Genomic DNA, 24361 nt, shown 5'->3' with positions numbered 1-24361 from the left:
CCTCCTGCTGTAAAATTACTTGTATCTCTGGCAAACCTTCCTGTTTTCCCAATTACAAATGCTGCATGTCCGCCCCTTGGATCTCCTGATGGGGCTGGCACGGCCAGGGTCCTGGTGGAAGAAAAGGTAGGGGACAGCATGGCATGGTCCCTCGCTGTGCTGCTGAGAGGGTAGCCGTGCCTGCTTCCCTCCGTGCTGGCCCAGGCACACTCAGGGCCCCTCCTCACCCTCAGCGCTCCTCTCACAGCTCTGGGGCTGCAGTTGGGGAGCACCAGCTCGGGGCTCTTCTCCAGGCAGATGAAGCAGCTTGCACGGGAGCAGAGACCAGGGGAGGTGTCCACCCCCACCCCTCCAGGGCCTGGGTGGCTGAGGTCTGACCCTGGTGATGCAGGGGTGGGGACAGCGAGCATGGCACACGGCACACCAGCAGGCTTGGGCTGCACGCTTGTCCCATCTACCTTGAGGACACGGAGATTGTACATGCGCTGGTCGCCACGTACAAAGCCTGGACTGAGCCACGGGAAAACCATCTGGTCAGTAGACAATGGAGTGGTTAGTGGGGCATGTGGGTGACTTAAAACCCCAAGAATAATTCTGAAGCCACTGAGCCCACCCTGGAAAGGTGGCTGACTTTGAAGATGGCCTTAAACTTCTTCCTGACCTTGCTGCCCTCTCCCCGTCAGGAGCTGGGGTCTCCTTTGCCCCTCCTCCGACCGCAGGCTGGCCATGCGCATGCCCCGCAGTCCTACTTCCTGCTCCTTGCCCTGCTCGTGGAAGCAGCTCTGCTGAGAGAAGTCCCAGCCAACGCGGGGAGTCACATGTGGGCTGAGCACAGGAGGGCCTTGCCGCTGGGGTTTCTGGCTCTGGAGTCTTGGCTTGCAAGCACATGAGAGTCCCTGCCAGCCGGGGGCTCTGAGCAACTATTGCAGATTCCAGGGAACCCACACACTGGAGGATTCTAGCCTCTGCAGAAGCAGGTATCCCAGGGGGAGAGCAGCTCCCATACACCCTGCCTCCATGCCCTGACAGCAGGCTGACCCAGGAGGACCTTTCTCAGCAGACCCGGAAGTCTGCCTAGCTCTGCGTGGCCCTGCCCCCCACCTCTGCCCCCGGGCACTCAGCCTACTCCCAGCTCCTGCTCGCAACCGCTGTGAGATGGGTGCTCCCCACAGCTGCTGTGTGACCCCAGAGCCCCTGCCTTGGCCACCTGCTAGCCGGGATCCACAAGTCCCGGGGGATGTATTTCTCAGACTTGCATGGAACACATGCCATGGGTTGGCAGGGGGACAATGCCCAGTCCTTACCCGAGGGCCGAAGTCTCCTGGCACTCCCTGGGAACAAAACACACAGAGGAGGTAAGTCCTGAGCTGCCCGCTGCCTTTCACCTCTGCACCCAGCGCCTTCCATACATGGCCCGACCTCACACTAGCACAAATAACAGGCAAGCTGCACTTCAGTTTCATTTCTGAGAAACAGAGACACCAAGTGACCCACCATCCAAGGTCACATCTCCCACAGATCTGGGCCTGAAATGGAGGGTCCCTTGTCCATGGCCAGCCCAGTGGGACGGTGCCTGTGCACAGACAGCTCCTCCCTGAACCCCTGCGCTCCTGAACCTTCTAACAGTGAGGGGTGATGATGATAATGACCTTGTTTCAAATCCTATCTGAAGCTGTGGCTCCTGCATGTTGCCAGACACCAGGATGCCCGTTTGTCCTGCACAAAGCCCCTGGCTCAAATTATTTGTGTGAAAACCGGAACCAGCAGGCAGCTGTGGCCTCGTCATCAATGGAGGGTGTCTTGGCTGTGAATTCCTGCCATCTTTCCTGGGCTCTGAGATTGGCTTTGATATATGGATGGGGACCCTGGCTAGCCCGAGGCCGCATAGTCGGTGGTGCAGCTGAAATGCAGACGAAGCCCTGCGATGTCCTACAGCTCCCTCGGCTGATGGTGGCCTGCAGCTGACCTAAGTGGTTCCATCACAGAGTCCCCTCCTGTGGTTCTCATGTCCCCCTTTCCAAATTCCGGGGTGGAAATGGGGGTGGCCCAGCCACATCCTGGGAGCCTGCAGTTGGTCCTGCCACTCAGTGGCTATTCTGGTCCCCTCTCCCTTGACCCCACCGTGGGGCACATAGGTCTCTTTGCGTCTTGTAAGACACTTGAGGGCCCTCCAGAGGCTGCCCTGAGTTTCAGAGCCTGATACCAGTGTGGCCTTTCTCATGAGGGTCTGTAACGAGGGGTGCTGGGCCACTGTTGTGGTCCCCATGTTCTTCTAGCACCTCCTTGTCATGACTCACTACTGGATGAACCGTTTTTCTCGGTATACCTTGCCTCAGATCTCGGTGTGTGTTGGTGCCTGCAGAACTCTGGCAGGAGCCTGGTAGCTGACTTAGCAGGTGCAGCACTAGGAACCCCACTTGACAGATGGGGAAACGGAGCCCTCACGTTAGCACCTGGTGCTAGGTTCTGGCATCCTCTATCATCCCCCACTCACCTTTTCCCCTTTGGGGCCTGGAAGTCCCTGAGAAGGAAGGGGGGAAAGCAGAGGCGTGAGTGAGTGAGGAGCGCAAGGCTGGGTGTGGCACGGCTCAGAGGGCAGGGGGCATGTGGGAGGGCAGCCGTGCTCCACAGCCTGGTGCTCAGTGCGTGGGCAAGGGGGACTTGGGGTCCCCTGAGGTTGTCTCAGAGGGAAGGGCACATGTATTAGTCAAGTCACCGTCCCACGGCACAGGGGCTTGTTGCCCAACACCCATCGTGTCCGGATGACCACAAGAAATCAACAAGGCCATCAATGAGCAAGAACACCCTCTATCTCAGGGAGTCAGCCCCTTCCAGCCCAGGTGCCAGCTTGCCACCCTCCAGCCACACCCAATTACTTGTGGATCTGTGCTGGTGCCTTCCTGGGCATCTCGCAAGTGGGGTGAGGGTGTGCAGGGACTCAGGTGCAGGGACCTCCACGGTCTGACGACCACCACACCTCTCTGTGCCAGGTGGGGTTCCCCAATGGCTGATCCCCCCGGCTCCCCAGGCTCACCTAGAACTGCCCTTTGTTACTTACAGGCTTGCCGTCCAGACCCAGTGGTCCCTGGAACAGGAGGAAGAGAGAGAGAAGAGTGAAGGCTACGCAGGGAACCACGCTCCCTTTGTGTGTGCTGCGCCCTGCAGTGTGGGCTGGGGAAGGGGGGCAGGGGAGAGAGGGCACCTGTGTGAGGTCCACTGTCCAGCACCCCCTTGCCCAATAACAGCGCCCCCAGCCTTCTCTAACCACCACCCATCTCACCCCTGGGGCCTTGGCAGGCAGCTCATGGGGGAGCCTGGAGCAGCCTGGACCATGGTGTGGCTTGGGAAAGAGCCAGCAGCAGAGAGCAAAGCAGAGGTGAGACAGGGAGAGCAAGGGTAGAGGGCTCCTCCCACCCCAACTTCTCTTCTCCCCGCTTAGGCCAGCTCATGCATGAGCATTACTGTCCATTGGGGCTGGAGGGCTTCCTGTGGCCGTGGCCTTGGTGGGCAGAGGCTGAGGAAAGCCACCTAGTGCAGGCATGGAGCTAAGCACCGGACACCTAGGCTCCCGGAGCCTCTGGTGTCTGTGGAGGGTCAGCGGCCACTGCAGGGCCACCCCGCCTGTGCACCCGTCATTTGCCCACCCAGCAGAGCCTCGCTGAGCCCTCTTTACCCATGGGCGCATGGAGGAATCCCAACTACCTGCTGTCTGCCAGCCATGAGAACCGACTGCTTGCTTGCTGAAACCAAGCAAACCTGGCCAGCCTACCAGGCACACCACGCCCACCCTCATCCACTGACAGCTTGGTAACCTCTTCTTCCACGATGCTATCCAGGCTTCTCTCCTTCCCAGTGAGCCCACCTGTCCCTGTGACCCTGTTGTACATATACTCTGTCACATCTAACACTCCCTAAATTCCCACAGTGACTGGGGCTTATCCAGGCCAAAGCTGGGAGCCAGGAGTTCAGTCCGGGTCTTTTGCCTGGGTGGCAGGGACCCGGCCCCTTGGGCTGTGCCAGCTGACCCCCAGTAGCCGCAGCTGCCTGCTCCGATGTGGCCTGGGAACCTCTTACCAGCTAGCCTAAACCCTCCCCAGGTTTTGGAGTGTTGAGGGGGGGGCACCTCTAACCTGAAAATCAGAAATCCAAAATGGTGCAAAATCTAGCAGATTTATTTATTGGAGAGACGGAGTTAGAGAGACACACAGAGAGAAATTTTGCATCCATTGGTTTACTCACCAAGTGGCTCTGACGGCTGGGGCTGCACCAGGCTTTAAGCAGGAGCCTGAGCTCACAGGCCCACTTCTGCCTTTGGCAGCCCACTCTCTCAGGCCCTGCCCTGCCTCAACCTCTCTTGGGCCCCTAGATCTCTGGGGCCTGCGTCCCTGGAGTCCATGGATCCTGCTCTGAGCCTGGGCCTCTGGCGCTCATACACGCTTGGGGCCCAGGCCTGTACTGGGTGGCTTCTGGGGGCTGGCAATGTCTTGTCGCTGCAGCTCTGTGGGGGCAGCCTCCTGCCACTCTATCCTCTGTCCTCTGGCTACCAGCTCCAGGGTGGGTGGCTCTGTGGGTCCCACTGAGCTGAGCTCAAACACAGAGCAAACTGGATGGATTACAAAAACCCCAATGGAAGCCCAAATTAAGAGACTAAGATACGGCTAAATACGGGTCTTTCTTTTTAATGTGTGGGGAGGAAGGACACAGCGAACCCTGCAGCCAGACCACCCAGACATCAGCCCATGGCCCTTCCCTGGACTAAGAAGACATGGAGCCTCTCCCATACACAGCCCTGGAGAGCTTTCTAGAACTTTCTGGAACACAGCTCAGACTGAACTACTCTTCTGCTGGTGACCCTGTGTGGAGCTGATGTTGAGTCAAAGCCCCCCGAGCCCAGGCCTATGAGCCCTATCAGCAGTCTCTTTGCTGTGCATTGGTAGCTGGCCCAGGCTGAGCCCACCCTGCGGCTGAGATGCTCTCTGGCCCCTTGCTGTGGCCCTGGTCCTGGTTGCAGGAATGTCTGCCAGGTGATGTGCACTAGGAACTGGGCTGCCCCCTTGACCTTGGTCCCCAGCTGCCTGTGGGAGTGTCCTGTAGCAGACCCTGGCTGCTCCCTTGGTGGGTTCTCGAGCCCCCAGGACCTGCTTGATGCGCCAGGAGCCATGGGAGCAGTGGTTTTTCCACCAGATGCCCTGCTTGTATTTGGGACGGCAGAGCTCCAGCCTAACACTGAGGAGCTTAGAGCTCCACCTACAGGCAGAGGGCGCAATGTGAGCGATGCAGAAGCCGACCCATCCCTGCACCACCCAGTGTGGCTGGCCCTGAGCAGGAGTCCAGCGGGCACCAGGACCCACACAACGGTGTGCTGGGCACCATCCTCAGGCGCAGCTGGCAGCACGAACCGTGGTCTGGAAGGTGGCTCTCGGTTCACCTCTGCTTGCCTCCTGGGTAGGAATGCTGTCTTTGGGGCCCCCAGATTCACCAGCGATGTCACCGGCTGACCCTCGGAAGGGCAGCTGGAAAGAGGGTGGTCTCGGGGAGTCCCCAAGGAGGGGTCCCCAGGGGCAGGCAGAGAAGGGAACAACCTGGCCTGGGGTCAGGGTTCTGCACCCCCAGCCCCTTGTCCTTGGAGACAGGCTGTGGGTTGTGGGCTGGGAACCTTGGGAGGTCAGGCCCTGTCCATATGTACTCTATGCCCTGCCTTTCCTAAACTGGTGGCCTGTGGCACACTTCCTCTAGGATGACAACAGGCTCACCCGGAAGAGGGGTTCCACAGCAAAGGAAGTCTGGGAAGCACTGTGAACAGGGGTGTCTTTGGCAAGCCCTGTCTGAGCCACCCTCCTGTTGGGGGGGGCGGTCTCCAGGAGGGTTTCCTCTCCCCCACTGCCTTCTCCCCCTGCCTCTGGACAGTCCATGGACCTCCTCAGCTCCTAGTTGATGCGGATGAAGGGTGTGGCTGTGCAGACCTGTGAGCTGAAGAAGGGCCAAGTTTGGCTCTGGGAGCTTGGGTGAGACAAACACATTGTGCGGCGGGGCCTGGGACAGAAGTGAGGGAAGCCAAGGGCAGATAAAGGTGGGGCCATGCCAGGCTGCACAGGGCAGGGCAGGGCAGGACCTGTTACAGGCATGAAGGAAGCTAAGGGCAGTCAAGGGTGGGGCCAGGCCAGGCTGTACCAGGGCAGGACAAGACAGGGCAGGAAAGGGCAGGGCACGGCAGGGCACGGCAGACCGGCCCAGGATGTGTCCGTCTGAGAGGCAGAGCTGCAGCATAGCAGCTGCTTGCTCTTGCACTATGTGCGAGGGTCATACCTCCCGAGCACCCCTGTCTTGTCCCAACAATGGGGTGTTGACCGCCAGCTGCCCCGGCATCTCCAGTAACTGTAGCGGTAAGCTGAGGGGCCTGAGGCAGTGACCAGGGCTGGGGCTGGACTCCAGGCCCTTCCCTGGGCCTCTTGTCCAGGCCCCACGCCTGTAGTGTTCCACACCAGCCAGGCTCCTGCCATGCCTGATCAAAGCCCTGGAATCCCCAACCCTGTCGAGGGTTTTAAATGCCTCCTGCCCAGCCTCCTCCCTGCCTCCCAGCTGTTTGCAAGCCTTGCTTCTGCTTTGAGCTGCTCCTTCCACATGTGCAAGAGGCAAGCCGGGTGGCCAGATGCCCTGGACACTGGCCAGGCAGGACTGCCTCTGGCGTACTGCGCTGGTGCCGTCAAGGACTGGGCTGTCCTCATCTATAAAGCAGAGATCATGCTGACAGCTGGCATGCAAGTCTCAGGTCTCTCTCACGCATCCTCTTCTTCAAGGCCAACTCAAGACCCAAGTCCCCATCGGCAAGTTGACCCCCAGATAGGGGCTGCATTGGCCTGGGAGACGGGGCTTGCTGTGCTGGGAGTGGGCTGTGGGCAGTGCCCCTTGCTTGCGTCTGATAACTTGGGGGTTGCTGTCCTTCTAAGCAGGGTCCTCAGTGCGCCTCCCCCCTCTTTCAAGAAACACTCAAATTGCGGCAGAGGGCAGGCACCTTCACAGCTATAGCCCTGGACTCTCTTGCTGCTTGTCAGTCCTGACAGCCTGTGCTGAGCTACCCGCCCCATGCCTGGATGAGGTCTGTCCCTCCCTGAGTGTGTCCACCCCACCCCAAGATAAGCTCAAGATCTACCGAACTCAACAAACCACATGAACAAAGTGGCCCATGTGGGCTGCCTGTCCTGCAATTTGTCTGTAATGGAGGCTGATGGTTCCTGGGCTGGGGCCCTGGATGAGGGGGCCTTCCTGGGATTCTCAACCCCAGGCCCAGTCATTATGCCCCAGATGTTGACAATCGGGCAAATTACAAGGCTGCAGGGGCCAGCCTGGGCAGTTGTGTTCTGTGTGTGTAGGCGCCTGGAACCACCTTCCCAGTTCGCATTAGGCTGGCCAGCGGCAGGGCGGCTCAGCGGCTTGTAGTTTTGGTTTCTCAGACCGGGCTGTTTGCTCACATCTGGGCCACACCAGGGACTCAGGAAAGCCCCCAGCCCTGAGTTCCCTGCCCAAGGGAAGGGAAGAAAGGGCTTGGGGTGAGGCCAGCAGCAGCCCCTTGCCCCCACTACCCCCAGAACTTGCCCTCACTGTTGGAGTGCACCGTACAGAGGCCTCCATGGTCGCTGGTTGCAGCCCAGCTCACAGTGAGTTGTGGGGGCTTCAGCCGGGTGGGGGTCCAGGAGCCAGCGCAGCACCTGCGAGGGGCTCGTTTCTCACTTCTCCCTGCCCTTGCCACGCTGTCTCCCACCATGCTTGCCATCTATGTGGCGAAGGGTGGGATTGGACGGAATCTTTTCCTGGAGCCGGGTTTTATTTAGTCGTGTAGTTTTAAAAACTCAGCAAAACCCACTGAATTAGTTGTAGCATTCAGAAACTGTCATAGCAGGTTAAGCCCCTGCTTGGGGTGCCCACACCCTGTTCTAGATGTACCTGTTTGAGTCCTGGCTATTGCACTTTCTTTTTTTTTTAAGATTTATTTATTTTTGTTGGAAAGGCAGATATACAGAGAGGAGGAGACACAGAGAGGAAGATCTTCCATCCGTTGATTCACTCCCCGTGTGGCCGCAATGGCCGGAGCTGTGCCTATCTGAAACCAGGAGTCAGGAGCCCTCTTCCGGGTCTCCCACGTGGGTGCAGGGTCCCAAGGCTTTGGGCCGTCCTCCACTGCTTTCCTAGGCTGCAAGCAGGGAACTGGAAGGGAAGTGGGGTGCCAGGACATGAACCAGTGCCCATATAGGATCCTGGGCATGCACAAGGCAAGAACGTTAGCCACTAGGCATCTGTGCTGGGCCCAACTCTTGCACTTTGGACCCAGCTCCCTGCTAACTCATTTGCGAGGCAGCAGGAGGAGGCGTGGGTCTTTGCCACCCACTCCAGAGGGAGTTCTTGGCTCCTGGTCTCAGCTTGCCCCACCAGCCCCTGCCCAGTTCTACTTCTTGCTGTTGGGATCATCTGGAGAGTGAGCCAGTGGACAGATGATCTTTCTCTCTCTTTCAAATAGAGAAATCTTTAAAATGACAAATGAAAATGAATGTCCCACAGAAACACTTGGAGCTTGGATTTTTCTTGCAAAGTTGGGAGATCTCACACGGGGCGTTGCCTCTGGGCTACGGGCTCTGCCTCTCCCTGTGAGGTGCCTGACTCACTCTGTTGGGGGATCTGCGTTTCTAACTGTGAGCTAGACAATCTTCCTGGTGCCTTCCAGCCCTCTGACTGGAACCAGCTGGCTTTGGTGCTGGGGAGAGGGCCTGCCCAGTGCGTGGCCTGTGCGCGCTGGAAGCAGTTATGTCCGTGTCCGTGGCTGGGGAGGCAATGTCTGCAGTGCCAGGCTTCTGAAGCACTCCCCGAACACCTGCCGCCGTTACGCATGCACTGTCACGAGTATCATGTATCCGGTATCAGGAAAAACTGCTCCTGATGGGTAGTGGGGGGCAGCGGTGAAAGGCCTTGTTTTCCTTTTCTCCTCACTAACCCCAGACACAGGAAGCAAAAAAATAGGAAGCAATTGTCTCGTCTACTCTCTCCCGTACCTCCACCCTCCCCGCCAATCAGTGGTCCACACGGCTATATACCCTTCTCACATATAAACAACATCAAAAATAAAACACATTCATATTTTTTTAAAAAAAGAAGGGCCTTGTTTCTCAGTGGGTGGGAGGGTGAGACTAGAGTGGGGCTGTGCCTGACTGAGTCGCCCCTGGACAGGTGGGGCTCGTCAGCTCAGGGACACGGCCTGGTGGAAGGTACGAGAAGCAGCAGGCAGGGCGTCCACCGTCAGCTTGCTGTGCTGCCTCTGTGGATGGATGGGGAGACTCAGCAGCCCAGAGGGGCAGATGTGGGTCCCAGTGTGGTCTGGACTCCGGAATGCAGACAGAGTGAACGGGGGTGGTGTCACCATGATGCCGCCTGCATGGCATTGCTCCGGCAGGGTGAGTGAGACCAGCATGAAGGACATTGGACGCAGAGTGGTGGAGAGGGCTTGCAACAGACGAGGCTGTGGGCCTCTGAGGGTCTCTGTACCCCAGCACCATGCCCTGCTCATGGCCCTGTTCTGTCTTTGGTCTGATGTGGCCATTTGCTTGCTTCATCTGCAGTTCCTCGTCTGGCTTTGAGGTCTCCTGGGCAGCCTGCCCTGGAGCCACAGGAGTTGGGGTGGGAGGCAGCCCTGCCTCTGCAGACAGAGAAAGTCACTGCTGTGGTTTGAACAGGAAGTGGTTCGTGCAGCTGGGTAAGAGGGGGTCATATGATGTGATAAGGGTGGGACCAGCCTCTCCACCTGCTTCCGGCTCTCCTTGTGAGCCTTCTTGTGCTCAGGCTTCGCCTCTGCCTGCTGCCTGACTGCAGGGGCACTGGAGCCTGCCCGGTCCTGAACGACGGCCTCCAACCCAGGAGTCCACACTAACTGGAGTCTTGTTTCAGGTGTTGGGTTATGGCAATGAGAAGTTACTACCTGGCCCGGCCTGATAGCTCAGTGGTTAGATCCTTGCTTTGTAAGTTCTGGGATCCAGTATGGGCATCAATTCATGTTTCAGCAGCTCCACTTGCCTTCCAGCTTCCTGCCTGTGACCTGGGAAAGCAGTGGAGGATGGCCCAAAGCCTTGGGACCCTGCACCTGCGTGGGAGACCCAGAAGAAGCTCCTGGCTCCTGGCTTCGCATCAGCTCAGCTCTGACTGCTGTGTCCATTTGGGGAGTGAACCAGTGCGTGGTTAACTTTATTTTTATATAAAAATAAATTAATCTTTAAAAAGTTACTGTTACCACTGGTGCATCAAGGATTGGCAAGAACCCTTTGAACCCTGGATTTTCAGATTTTTTTTTTTAAAAAAGATTTATTTATTTTGTTGGAAAGCCAGATTTACAGAGAGAAGGACAGACAGAGAGAAAGAATTTCCACCCACTGGTTCACTCCCCAAGTGACCACACCAGCTGGCAACAGCTGAGCTGATCCAAAACCAGGAGCCAGGAGCTTCTTCTGGGTCTCCCACGCGGGTGCAGGGTCCCAAGGCTTTGGGCCGTTCTTGACTGCTTTCCCAGGTCACAAGCAGGGAGCTGGAAGGGAAGTGGGGACTAGAACTGCTGCCCGTATGGGATTGCTGGTACTGAAGGCGGAGGATTAGTCTGCTGCGTTACTGTACTGCCCCCAGCTGCTGCTGCTTTTGTTTTTAATTAATTAATTAATTAATTTGAAATGCAGTGTTATGTAGCAAGAGAAAGGAAGAGATCTTCCGGTTGCTGGTTCACTCCTCAAATGGCCTCAGTTGCAGTGGCCAGTCTCCCGTGTGGTGCAGGGCCCCAAGCATTTGGACCAACCTCTGCTGCCTTCCAGGTGCCTTAGCAGGGAGCTGGGTTGGAAGTGGAGTGATTGGGACTCGAATTGGCACCCCTAAGGGATGCTGGCACTGCGGATGTCAGCTTCACTCACTGTGCCACAGCACCAGCCCCTCAGCTTGTCTTGAAACGCCAGAAGATGAGATAATGATACCAAAAAAAAAAAAAAAAAAAAGGAAAAGAGATATTTTTTTGCTTGTGGGTTGTAAGAAAATATATCATTAAAACTCTGTATTGTCTAAAGCAACTTGCAGATTCAATGCAATTCCTATCAAAACACCAACGACATTCTTTACAGAATTAGCAAAACCAATTTCTTGGACCCATGCTGTGGTACGTTAGGCTAAGCTTCCACCTGCAGCGCTGGCATCTCCTATGGGCACCTGATTATGTCCCAGATATGTCACTTCTGATCTGGCTCCCTGCTTATGACCTGGGAAAGCAGTTGAAGATGGCCCAAGACCTTGGGACACTGCACCCATGGAGACCCAGAACAAGTTCCTGGCTCCTGGCTTCAGAATGGCCCAGCTCTGGCTATTGTGGCCATGTGGGGAGTGAACCAGTGGGTGGAAGATCTCTTTCTCTGTTTCTCCTCTCTGTGTAATGCTGCCTTTCCAATAAAATTAAATACATTTTAAAAACTCCTCAAATTGGGCCCGGCGGCGAGGCCTAGTGGCTAAAGTCCTCGCCTTGAAAGCCCCGGGATCCCATATGGGCGCCGGTTCTAATCCCGGCAGCTCCACTTCCCATCCAGCTCCCTGCTTGTGGCCTGGGAAAGCAGTCGAAGACGGCCCAATGCATTGGGACCCTGCACCCGCGTGGGAGACCTGGAAGAGGTTCCAGGTTCCCGGCTTCGGATCTGCTCAGCACCAGCCGTTGCGGCTCACTTGGGGAGTGAATCATCGGACGGAAGATCTTCCTCTCTGTCTCTCCTCCTCTCTGTATATCCGGCTTTCCAATAATAATAAAAAATCTTAAAAAAAAAAACCTCCCCAAATTCATAAAGAGTCACAAAAACCCAGAAGGGCCAAAGTGAATCGAACTAAGAAAAATCTAGCTGGAGGCATCATAACACTGACTTCAAAACATACTGTAAAGCTACAGTAGTGATAACAGCATGAGCTTGGTACGAAAGCCAGCACAGAGATGAATGGAACAGCATAGAGGGCACAGAAACGAATCCACCTACACACAGCCGGTCGATGTCGGATGAAAATGCCAAGGACACAGAGGCAAAAGACAGCACTTTTAGTAAATAGTACCAACAGAACAGGATATAGGCGTAGAAGAAAGGAATTAGCTCGTTACCTCTCATTCTACACAAAACCAACTCGAGGGGATCACGAGCTACATTTCAGATCTGAGACTGTGAGGTCAGTAAAGCAAAAGGCGGGGCAGACAGTTCAAGACGGCAGATCAGATCGCCAACATGCAGGCAACAAAGCAGCACCAGTCAACAGGGGCTATATCAAAGTCAGAACTTCCGTAGGGCAAAGGAAACAAGACAGCGCAGAGACTTCCAACGGAACGGGAGAAAAGTCGACTACTGATCTGACACAGGGTGAATATCCAGAATATATTGGCCACTCGAGAACCTTAACGATCAACAAGCAACTAAGCCAGTTAACAAACGGGTAACGCACCTCAACAGACGGATCTCAGAAAGAATACAAATGGTACACGAACGCATGAAAGAAAAAAGTGCTCGGTACCCCCAGCCGTCAGGGCCACAGACCATCAGCACAACCACGGGGAAACATCACGTCACCCCTGTCAGAATGGCTAACACCTCAAAGACAGAGAGCAACGCATGTGGGCAAGGCTGTGGACACAGGAGAGCATAAGCGAGTCGAGCCACTGTGGAGAGCAGCCTGCAGGTGCCTTACAAATCACAACGGCAATCCCACCACTGGGTGGACGCCCAGGAGATACGAGCGCACTGCATCAGAGACCTGAACCGGCGCATTGACAGCCGCTCTGCTCACAGCAGCCAAGGCGGCTGGACACAGGTTGTGTGCACATAGCCTCGCAGCGGGGTATTCTTCAGCTACGAAAGGAAACGAGTCCTATCATGTACAGCAAAACTATTCTCACTGGAGGACGTCATGGTGAGTGAATGCAGGCAGGCACAGAAAGGCAAGTCTGCATGTTCTCCATATATGTGGAAGCCACATACACACACGCGCACTCACACAGACGCACACGCACACACACACGCGCACACACACACAGGTCTGCATCGTCTGCTGGGGATACAGTGCTTTGTCCAACTTTGTTCCAAATAGCTGTCAAATGGATAGGAATTCTGCTACTGCAGCCTTAATGAGTGACGTTGACCATCGTCTCACCTGTTGCTTCCTGTGGCCTGTAGCCTCTTTCTTTATTATTGAGTTCTTCATTACTAGAGCTTTTAAGCTTTTGACTATAAAGTAAAAACCAGATTATCCAAAACATAATAAACAAGATATACGTTGAAAAAGGAAAAAAAAAAAACCCTGTCCAGTCCTGAGTGGGCACCTCGCAGCCCTGAAAACCTGCGGGACTGTTGTAGGTAACGGACCTTGGACGTGGGCGAGCAGTCACTCCAGCTTTCCTGCTTAAGCAAAGCGGGTAGGATCCCCTGCATCCCGTGGAAGGTGCGGCATTGCTGCATGCCCCCTGCTGGCCATCCCTGGTAAGGCATCCCTGTGTGTCTGAGTCAGTCCAGCTCTGAACCAGCTCTCCTGGCCTCCCACCGCGACACCCAGGACCTGGCCTCCCTCGCGGGCTGGTCTCCACTCGCCTCCCTGCCTCCTGCCCTCCATACCTGCACAGTGGGTGCCAGAGGAAGGTGAGTTGATGTGCAATGCAGCTGACACAGCCCCCCCTTTTTCTTATTTGGACATGACCCTGACCACAGCCCGTGAGGCAGGCACCACTGTCATTTCCACAAGAACAAATGAGGAGGCTGTAGCTTGGCAAGGTCAGGTCCTCTTGGGACCTGAGCCAGAGCCTCCTGCCGGGGCCTCTGTGCTTTCTGCCTCACTATCTTGCAAAGTCTGCCGCAACGCCTCCCACGCGCCCCCTTCCAGCATGGCAGGGGTCAGGAGCACTGCTTTGAGGAAGGGGACAGGTGTGAGCTGTGGTCCAAAGGATTAGTAGCTGCCTGTCAGTCATTAGGTGCGTGCCCCACTCCCCTGGCCCCCTGCTCCGTGGCCCGTCTCCTCTCCTCTGCTCTCCTAGGCGCCCAAGGCACAGGCCCCTTCCGCGGGCCTTTTGAGCTGAGCTTGTGTTGTCCTGAGCTTGCCTAGAACGGCCCACACTTGGTGTGGGAGACCTTCACTCCTCCTATGTGGGTGTGTGTTCCTGGCTTGCACACCTCCAGTGATGGGGAGCTCACTGCTTGCTACACAGACAGATGGGTTTGCTGAGCGCTTCTGGGGCCCAGAGGAGGGGTTTGTGATTCAGATGGGTGATGCTACAGACCCCGTCTGTCCACCTCCGTGAGGTGAAGCCCCACAGAGCACAGGAGGCTATCGAGTCCCGAACACGGCTGGAGGTTCCAGAGCCAACAGCAGCCGCTACCACTCTGCTCTGCTCTCCCTGTGGCTTCCCCAGCACACACGTCTCTCCTCGCTGGGTCAGGCTGGCCGCAGCTCCTGGCCGCGGGATGCAGTGAGGCTGGGGTTGATGCTGTTCTTTGTCAGTCTCTCTCTCTTTCTCTCTGTCTGGGGAACAGGGACCACTGACCCGTGAAGAAGGCTGAATGTGAACGCAGGGCACCAGAGGGCGCCCTGGAGCTGTGGGAGGCTGGCCGGCAGACTCCCGCACTGGGGTCACAGCCTGGGGGGCTGGGCCAGGATTCTGGACTTGGAGGCTACCCAGAGACGGAGGAGGCAAGGACACACCACAGGTGACAGGACCTGTAGAGCCTGGAGCCCATGCTTTCCTCTTGTATGCGCCCTGATTCTTGCAGTGCCTCCTACCCACACCTGGGCTTTTCCCCCAGTCTCACTGCTTTGAAGACCCGTGCCCGGCCCCGTGCCCGTGTGCAGCTCTGTGACACAGTAGTGTGAGGCTGCTCTGCTGCCTGGGGATGTGGGGATGCGTCAGGGCACCACTGTGGACCTGCAGGGCACCATTCAGCCCGGGCAAACCAACAAAGAGCAGAGTCAGCCTCTTCTGCCTGTCTGCTAAGCGACTTTCCCTGGGGGAGGTATTGGGGCCATTGCTGGGTCTACCCAGCACCTGGGGCCCAAGGCCAGGGTCAGTGCTCAGCCCCCATGACGGGGGCTGGACTGCGCTACAAGGGGCCACTCATGGGGAAGCAGGGGACACGGTGCTGGGCCAAGCCCAGGAGCCTGCCTTAAGGGGTAGCTGTTTGGTTGCTGACCTGGGGCCTGTGGCATGGTGGCCCTTTCCAGGGGTCCCTGAGGTTTCAGGCTGGGGGCTGTTACTGGGGACTCGGGAAGTTGGCTCTCATCCCATCCCTGTTAGCCTGGAGTTGGGGGTAGGGATGGGACCGGGGGCAGCGCTGCAGGGGTCAGGGCAATGAGATGGAGGATGTTGAAATCTGAAAGCCAGATGCACTGGGGACATTATGGATGAATCATTTAACTAATTACACTTTTACAATCAAAGCTGTTTTTGAACCACGAGACCATAGGGAAGCACATGTAGGCTCGGTGCGCAGAGCCCCTTTTGTTCACTCAGTTAATTCCAAACAGCCCGACTGAGTCATTCATGGCAAAATTGGTCCCAGGTTGGGACTCAGGCTCACAGACCACACGGCTGTCCAGGGCCTGTGCTGTCCCCAGGGCCCTGGCTGCAACTCGTCCACGATTCACGCAGGAGTGAGTGTGCAGCCCTTGGGGGTTTGGACGGATGGGTCCCCTGCACAGTGCTGGGAGCAGGGAGGTGCGTGTGGAGAGCTCAGTTCTGGGCCCCCAGCACCTCCCACCGTGCGACTCTGGATTTGACCTCCTCAGGGCATCACAGAACTACTGCCCCCCACTCCCTGGCTCCGTGTTCCCACGGCCTGTGTGTGTGCAGTGGGGTCACATGGCGTGTGCTCACAGTCTGTAAATGTGCCGTGTGGATAGTTCCTAGGTTCCTTCCTGTCTTGTTCCTATTTGCTTCCCATGACATGTGGCACCGGGTTCCACTTCTGGTCCTGGGGCCGCTCCGCAGTTCCTGGGGGCCGTGTTGTCCCAGGTAACTGCCCTTGTACCCCCCTGGTGGGAGGCCTTGGTTGTGTTCTGGACCCTGGCTTTGGTCTGGCCAAGCGAGGGAGTGTGGTGCCTTCATACGTGGTCGAACCAGGAAGTTGTGTGCCCAGTTCTGAGAACACACAGCAGGGAACCCTGAGTTGACAGCAGGGAGTCATGACGTCTGGGTGTCACTGTGTGTGTCGCTGAGCTTTGGTGTGTGCATGGAGGAGAGAGATACACCAAGGTTAAGCCCACGGTGAGCGAGAAAGCCTGGCTTGGGGAGCCTGAGCGGCGGCGCGGACCCACCCCCTCGTCCCAGTTACACCTCAGCCTTTCAACCCCCAACGTGGGCATGGACCCCCAAAGAGAGGTATGGGCCCTCCTAACTTCAAGGCTCCACTCTAGGGCCCTGGGGGCACTGCCCTAACTGCAGTAACACTTAGTCCACACACACTGGGTTCTATTCTGTGTCATGCCTGTGACACAGACTAAACACATAGCCGAGGCACAGTAAGAGACCAACAACAGTAACAATAACACGGAAGAACACTTCTAGTGATGTGCCTTACTAAAATCTATGTAAAACATGAAATGGGAAGTTTTAAAATTTTCTGTTTATTTGAAGGGCAGAGTGAGCAAAAGTTAGAGTTAGAGGGAAACTGTCCACGCTTGGCTCACTTGCCCAGTGTTTGCTACGGGGCTGGGCCAGGAGCCTAGAACCCCACCCAGGCCTCCCACATAGCTGTCAGGGACCCGAGTGTGAGCCACGGCCTGCCATGGCTCAAGGTGTGTATTAGAAGGAAACTGGATGGGAAACGGAGTGCAGAGTTGAGCTGAGACACTCTGGTATGAATGTAGGCTTCCGAGTGCTTTTAACTGCTCTACCAAATACCCACCTCTTCTCCTGATTGGTCACGAGCATGCGGCACTGATCTGTGAGTGAGGAATAGGGGAGAAGCAGAAATGAAAGCAGAAAAGGTCTTAGGGTTTGCTCAGGCGGGTGAGCACAGTGGCCTTGTGGGAGCAACAAGGCTGAGACAACCTGGGGATGAGGGGAGAAGCTCAAAGTTGGTTCTGAGAATTCACTGTGGGACTGACATGATGGCTTAACTGGCAAATCCTCCACCTGCAAGCACCAGTATCCCACTGGGCACTGGTGTGTGTCTTAGCTGTTCCACTTCCCATCCAGATCCCTGATTGTGGTCTGGGAATGTAATGGGAGATGGCCCAAGTCCTTGGGACCCTCCCCCTGTGTGGAAGATTGGGAAGAGGCTCTTGGCTCTTGGTTTTGGATTAGCTCAGCTTTGGCTGCTGTGGCCATCTGGGGAGTGAACCAGCGAATGGAAGATCTTTCTGTAAATCTGCCTTTCCAATAAAATAGATTTATTTATTTATTTAGTTAGTTAGTTATTATAATGGGTGTTAGGGACCCAAGTACTTGAGCTGTCACCTGTCTGCATCAGTAGGAAGTTGGAGGTGGGCGTCGACCCCGGGCACCCTGCTGTGGGACACGGGCACCCTAAGTGGTATCTGAATTGCTAGGTCATGTCTGCCGCTCTGTCTCCGTTCCAATGACTATCCCAAGGCCTTTTGTTCATCTCGTCTAATCACAGCTGAGAATCCCCCCCAGATGTACATTCAACACAGTATACCCACTGCATCAGGAAGTGGTAACTGGGCCCGGCGCCGTGGCCTAGCAGCTAAAGTCCTCGCCTTGAACACGCCAGGATCCCATAGGGGCGCCGGTTCTAATCCCGGCAGCTCCACTTCCCATCCAGCTCCCTGCTTCTGGCCTGGGAAAGCAGTCGAGGACGGCCCAAAGTTTTGGGACCCTGCACCTGCGTGGAAGACCCGGAAGAGGTTCCTGGTTCCCGGCATCGGATCGGCACAGCACCGGCTGTTGCGCTCACTTGGGGAGTGAATCATGGGACGGAAGATCTTCCTCTCTGTCTCTCATCTCTGTATATCTGACTTTGTAATAAAAATACATAAATCTTAAAAAAAAAAAAGAAGTGGCAATTGCCTTCTGAATGTGTAAAACAACTTAGAAATTCAGGAAATTCCATGTGAAGAACCAAGACAGTCAAAACAGAAAGAAGGAAAGGCAGGGCTCGCATGCAAGCAGGAGTTGATGAGAAAGCTTGATGCTTTCTGTGCAAATGTCCAGGGGTGGGAGAGGTCCAGCCTTGTCTCCCAGACACGTCCTTGCTCCTTGCCCAGGAGCCACCGCCAGGAAGGAAGGAGTCCCTACCTCATGGCAGCTTGGCTGTGTCTGTCTGCAGAGACTGAACCTGGACCACATCACCCACTGCTCTGCCAGACATCACGCAGGTGGCCTGAGCTATGTCAAGCCTCCTGTCTACAAGATGACAGAATCTGCTTATCAACGCTTGCTGAATACCCTCCAGAGATGGAGAATGCTGTGCCCACAGACACTGCAGGCCAGTGTTCTGGGCTCAGAGGTCCCCCATAAGACGGTGGTTCCTTCTGACCTGTCACATCCCCGGACTACCTGGGATGTGCAAGCTGTTCAAGCTCTGTGCCTTCAATTTCAAGCTTTACCAGTAGATGGAAGTGAGACCCACGCACCACACAAATCTCTTTAAAAACCCTCCTAATGAAACTACACCCTGAAGGAAGACAAGGTCTGTGCAGGCATATTTCAAGAACTTGTTGTATTGGCATACATTTAAAAGTGTGGCCACAGTTGGTCAGGGTCTGGGCAAACAGCCAGTGTTCATATGCTGTTGGTGGAATGTTGACAATTTGATGGCAGTGTACATCAGGACACAGTGTACACGTGTAAGCCCTTTGGGGCAGCAATGCAAACAGACACTTATCTGGGAGATAATTCCAGAAATAAGTGTGTAGGTGGTTGACCATGAGGGTGAAACAAATCTAACTCAGAGATTTTATATATATATAAAATATATATATACACACACATATATATACATACACACATGTTCAATTATGATATAGCCATTATAGTCTATAAGAAGATGTGGAAATGTCTCAGGATGTATTTATGCTACCCAAGAGCCTGTCTACTACAATCCCACTTTTATAGCAATAAATACAAAGTTGCATAGGAAAGATTTAGAATACCCACTAAACTAGGTAGAGGATTATGGATTTTTTCCCCTTCCTTGTATTTTTCTCTGCTTCTCTAATATTTGGTAATAACCCTGCTCTCTTTTTAAGCAGAGGGGCACTATTAATGAACCTATGGAAGCAGAAAGGGCAGACAGACCTAAAACCAGGAGGGCACAGATCAGGTGACCGCAGGGCCTTGTTAGCTCTGAACACATCAGGTGTGGAGCTGCTGTTTGAGGCCACGGTGGCTGTGGCCACCTCCGCCCGTGCCAGGTCCTGGCAGCTGAGAATCTGAGAAAAACAACTCCCATTAGCAGCTCATGGCCCCTCTGTGGCTCCCAGCTGGGAAAGGGGGTGCCCGGGTCTCTGAGGGCTCAAGGGAGCTTCCCACCCCTGGCAGCACGGCAGCATTGTACACTTGGGGTGCAAGTGGTACTTGGGGTTCTGACTGACTTCCCTTGGCCAGCACCCGGCCATTCTATCCTCTCTGGGGACGCAGGGTGGTGGTGGTGGTGGCGAGTGCAGCAACACGTTCTCCAGGGCATGTGGTGGGTCGGGGCCTCCAGTACGCTTTCTACCACATCTCCCACTTATGATGGGTTTCCTGGGCTCTGATCCATCGTGAAGAGGGACAGCCAGGAGTGGCTTCAGTCCTGCTGCACTGCTCAAGCTGGCTACAGGGGAGCCAGCTGCCCGGTCTGATTCCTCGCTGAGCAGAAGGAGGGGCTGGAGATATTGCTGGGACCCTGGGTGGAAGTGGGTCATGGCCACCTCCTTCTAGTCCTGCCTTCACACAGAGCCTAGTGAGAGGCCTGCCTGCCTACTCTGGGTACGAGGGGTATGCACCTCACTTTGTAGCAAGTGCTGGAGGACTGGCCTTGTGACGCAGTCTGTACTCTGTGCAGAGCTGTCACATTTAATCCCTGTTTGGAAGGGGAGGCTCAGGGATGGAAGGGCACCTTTGCCAGGGTTACCCAGCTGATAGGTGGCACAGCTGCCATCTGAGCTGGGTCTCCCTGTTGCCTGGGATGGGTCCTTTCTAGGCACCCTCCAGGAGAAGCTCTCCAGGCTTTCCTGAACTCTGGACGGATGCTGTTGGAATCCAGCCACATATGCATGTTCCAACCGTAGGTTACCGCCACCTCTGCGGGGCCACACACTCCCTCTGATGAGGTGGGGATTTTATAGAGCCGAGAAGTGACCACCCCATGAAGGCTGCCATGGAGCCGAGCAGCTTCCTGTCCGTGGGCAGTGATTCAGCAGGCTGGGCTGGGCAGAGGCAGCCGTCGTGCTGGGGGGATTTGGGAAGACATGCAGACACCTCATTACCTGTGTGAGACCACAGCCCCGAGAGCGGAGGGGAAGAGGCACAGACAGCAGAGGCTCAGAGGGACAGTGATGGCAGAAGAGACCAAAGAGAATAATAAAAAAAATAAATGACAAGTTACCGGGTAGCCATCTCGTCCCGACTGGCCCTGTGGTGATTAATGCGGCGTTAATCATCAGCTTTCGGCAGCATCCGGAGCTCACTCGGCCCTGCTCAGAGGCCGCTGGGGGCCGGCTCACTCTCGGGGGTCTGGAGGACCACGAGCCATGAGCATCTTCGGGGGCCACCCAAGCACACACTTATGAGGGTCACCCTATTCCACATTAGTTGGGGTGTAGGGTACAGACACCACGGAGACATGGGGAGGGCAGTGTCACACAGCCATCGTGACTGGACCAGGAATCTAAAACATTGTGGAGTGGGGCCAGCAGAGAGGCCTAGGGGTGAGGGGACTCAGCCCCTCCAGCTGTCCCTGGAATGGGTGAGCTGGAGAAGGGCACGTTTATGCCACAGAAACCTCATAGGTCCCCAGAGCGGCAGGGAGCACCCGTTCCGTCCTGACACGGGCCTCTCTCTCCCCTTCAGGCCCTGTGCAGGTCACAGGTTGAGAAGTTCTGCATATAAAACATCAACTATTTAACAACCTAGCTTAAAAAAAAAAAAACAACAAAACCCACACACACGCATAAAGCAAACTGATAACCGCCCCGCCCCCCAACTTGCCTTTCCTTAGTTCTCTGCCTGCATTGGGGGGAGGGGGGACGTCTGGGAAGACCTCCATGCCAGCGGCTCAGGGTGGGGCTACGTGTTTGCAGAAGCCCAAAGCCATCACAGCTAATGCAGGCAGAAGCCAAAGGCTCACGGGAAAGGCATGGCCGCGGGCAGACCAAGCACTTCTCGGGTGGGTTCACTGGGGCGTGAAAAGCTGCCCCGAGGAAGCCTAGGCAGACACCGCCTGCACCCCGGGGAGCCAAGGGGCCCCTGACAACCTGTGTCTAGGGCTGCTTCTGGGCACTGGGGTTCTCACCCCCTCGTGAACACGGTGGCATTTTCGTACAGTGCCACAAGCTTCTCACCAGCCTGGGAAGCAAACAAAATGGGTTCTCACAGAGAAAGAGAATGATTCTAGGACGTGGGATCATTCCTGCAGTCCCAGCCTGATACCAGAGCCCAGGGACAGAGATGGAGCCTGCAGTGCCCTGAGACAGCGTGTGTGTGCACTTGCAGTTGTGTGTTCCAGGACCCGAGGAAGGAACAGGGCCCCAGGAGGTGGTCAGGCATTCTGCACCTGCCTCCATCTGCCAATCAAAAATGATGTGGACATTGCCTTGGGTGAGGGTTTTCTGTTTTAAAAAGGCCTGCCTCTCTCACCAAAAGCCACTTGCATGGACATGCTACAGGGAGAGAACCTAATGTCTTATCTGTCAGGAGCAGAGCGCACATCCTGGACACTTACTGGTGGACCTGCAAAACACAAGCAGAGAAGCCACAGTCAGCATGGAGACAGAGTGACCCTTTGTCCAATCCCAGCACAACCTCAGCTGCATGGCAGGGCCAGGAGAGCACTCGGGTCCTAGCACAGCCTTAGCCTGAAGGCTGCATGGCAGGGCCAGGAGGGCACCTGGGTCCTAGCACAGCCTCTGCCCGAAGGCTGCATGGCAGGGCCAGGAGGGCCCCCGGGTCCTAGCACAGCCTCTGCCCGAAGGCTGCATGGCAGGGCCAGGAGGGCCCCCGGGTCCTAGCACAGCCTCAGCCTGAAGGCTGTGTGGCAGGGCGAGCAGAGGCCCTGGGCCCTCAGAGAGCCTGGCAGTGCTGTGGCAGGATCGACAGTGCCCATGGGGAGCAGTTTGGACATGCGCAAGGCTGCCTGGCACTCACCCACGCTGGGTTCCTGCCAGAAGATCAAGGCTTGGGGTGAGTGTCTTCTACACAAGGGAGGACAGGAGTGAGGGTTCTCCGTGGGCCTGTCTGGGGTTAATGTGTGTGGGGAAGAGTCTGGAAGTGGGTCAGTGCCACAGAACACGGGGCCTGCACCGCATCACCTGAGGGCCAGGGAGAACACGGTAAGATTCCCTGGGAGCCCTTGCTTCCAGTTTGCCCTTGACCTTCCCAGGGATCTTCCTGAGAGGAGCAGTGGCCATTTCTGCATGGTAACACAGAGGGCAGCGAATGGCCCACAGCCACACTCTCCACAGGCTCAGTCAAAAACCTGTGCCTGCCCCTGGTCATGATCCCCTTGCACACGGTGCGAGGACCACATGGCAGTGACAGTATTAGCGTTGCAAGCGATCTGGAGACAATTTCAGGTGCTGTGCTATGCAAGGGACTTGGGCATCTGCGGGTTTTCGTATCCTCAGGGGTCCTGGCGCCAATTCCCTAAAAGAAGCTGAGACCAACTGGAGGGGGTGAGGGTGGCAATGCACCCTGGAAGGAGATCTCCCGACTCCCAAGTCCTTAGGTACGTTCCACACCAACCCAGGACAACCACTCCATCTGGAGGCTAACACTGGCACAGGGAAGCGGCTGCAGCAGGTGGTCCCACAACAGGCATTTTGGGGGCCAGGAGGCATGTGAGAGGTGAGCAATGAGATCCAGCAATGAGAACAGGAGGCAGGGTCGTTGGCTTGCAGACTGTGCACCAAGCACAGATGCCCCCTGCAGGAAGTAGTCACGGGGAGGAACAGGCAGCTCTGGGAACTGAGCCAGGGAGGCTGGACTGACCAGAGGGAGAGTGGTGACTTAGAAGGGGAGAGGGGGACACTGCAGAAATGGAAGAGCTGTGGATACACCAGGACTTGGGGCTCTTGAGGGCTCAGATGTGAAAGGAAGGCCAGGAGGACCAGTTGGATGCAGGCCTGGTCCTGCGTCACAGGCTGGGGATGGCATGGAGTTCCAGAGGGTTCTGCATGGAGGAGTGGTGTGAGGGGGGCCAGGCATGCTGCGAGGGTCTTCCTGGAGGTGCTGGCAGTAGGGATGCAGGAGTGAGAGGAAGGAGACCCTTGCCAGGGAGTAGACGGGGATCCCAGGTTGATTGACGGCGGGGGTAGGTGAGAGATGACCAAGGTTTTTGGCTTGAAAAACTCATGTGTAAGACCCAAGAATGAGAACCAGAGGCTGCAGCTTCCTAGAGTCTAGACAAGGTGCAGAGCTGGGAGTTAGTCATGCCTCACTGTCAGCTGCCGTCCTTGCTTCCTAGCTCACCAAGAACACAAAAGCCACCAGACGAACCTGGCATTGGTTTTGGATGCCAGTGTGCCTGAATCCACCTCATCTGTGCTTGTGTCCGTGCTTCTGCGTCCCTACTCTGACTTGCTGAGTCATCAAGCCCTGCCTGCACATCAAGCACCCTCACAAGGCCCCTCCCCCTGACCTCACTGTGGCTCCCCCAGGAGGTCATGCTTAGCATTCTCTTTCCCTGAGTCCCACTCACACACACCGAATTTGGATCCCAGACACACTGTCCAGACCGCGCACTTGACATTGACTCCACAGATGAGCGCCCACAGCAGCTCATCCAGGCCCTCTGCCCGTAGCTGGTCCACGCCCACGCAGTGACGTGACCTGGATGTGTGCCCGATGATGACATGGTGAGGGTCAAACCCAGAGCCAATGGTGGGGAGAGGTGACCAGCAGTGCAGGTGGTGGGAGTCTGGGTTAATTCTGCGGGTGGTATCAGGAGAAGTCCATGATGATTGCGTGACGAGTCAGGGAGGGCCACCACCGTCTGGGTACGACCCACCCAGGGCAGGGCTGGGGGCTGTAGTGGTGCCTGCATGGTCGCAGGGGTCAGGAGTTCATCTGGGTACCCATGGTGTGTGGGGAGGCTAGGGTCGGGGAGAGGAGAGAAGTAAGTGGAGAGAGGAGGGGAGGGCATGGCCATCTGCTTGGGAGGTGGGTGATGGGTCGAGG

The 24361-nt window shown here is 56.2% G+C and overlaps 1 protein-coding gene across 1 annotated transcript in view; it reads right to left on the bottom strand.

Moving 5' to 3' along the window:
* The window catches only part of COL23A1 (collagen type XXIII alpha 1 chain), a 277978-nt gene that overhangs the window by 16869 nt on the left and 236748 nt on the right, over nt 1-24361 (bottom strand). The window contains exons 4-8 of the mRNA XM_058677690.1: nt 21909-21916; nt 20574-20600; nt 3059-3085; nt 2495-2521; nt 1305-1331 (exon numbers count right to left, since the gene is read on the bottom strand). Of these exons, the coding sequence (XP_058533673.1) occupies nt 1305-1331; nt 2495-2521; nt 3059-3085; nt 20574-20600; nt 21909-21916 (116 nt within the window). The remainder of the gene's footprint in view (nt 1-1304; nt 1332-2494; nt 2522-3058; nt 3086-20573; nt 20601-21908; nt 21917-24361) is intronic.

This window comes from Ochotona princeps, chromosome 19, assembly GCF_030435755.1.
Source record: "Ochotona princeps isolate mOchPri1 chromosome 19, mOchPri1.hap1, whole genome shotgun sequence".
In the NCBI taxonomy this organism is placed as follows: Eukaryota; Metazoa; Chordata; class Mammalia; order Lagomorpha; family Ochotonidae; genus Ochotona; species Ochotona princeps.
This window is presented reverse-complemented; position numbering and strand designations above follow the sequence as displayed.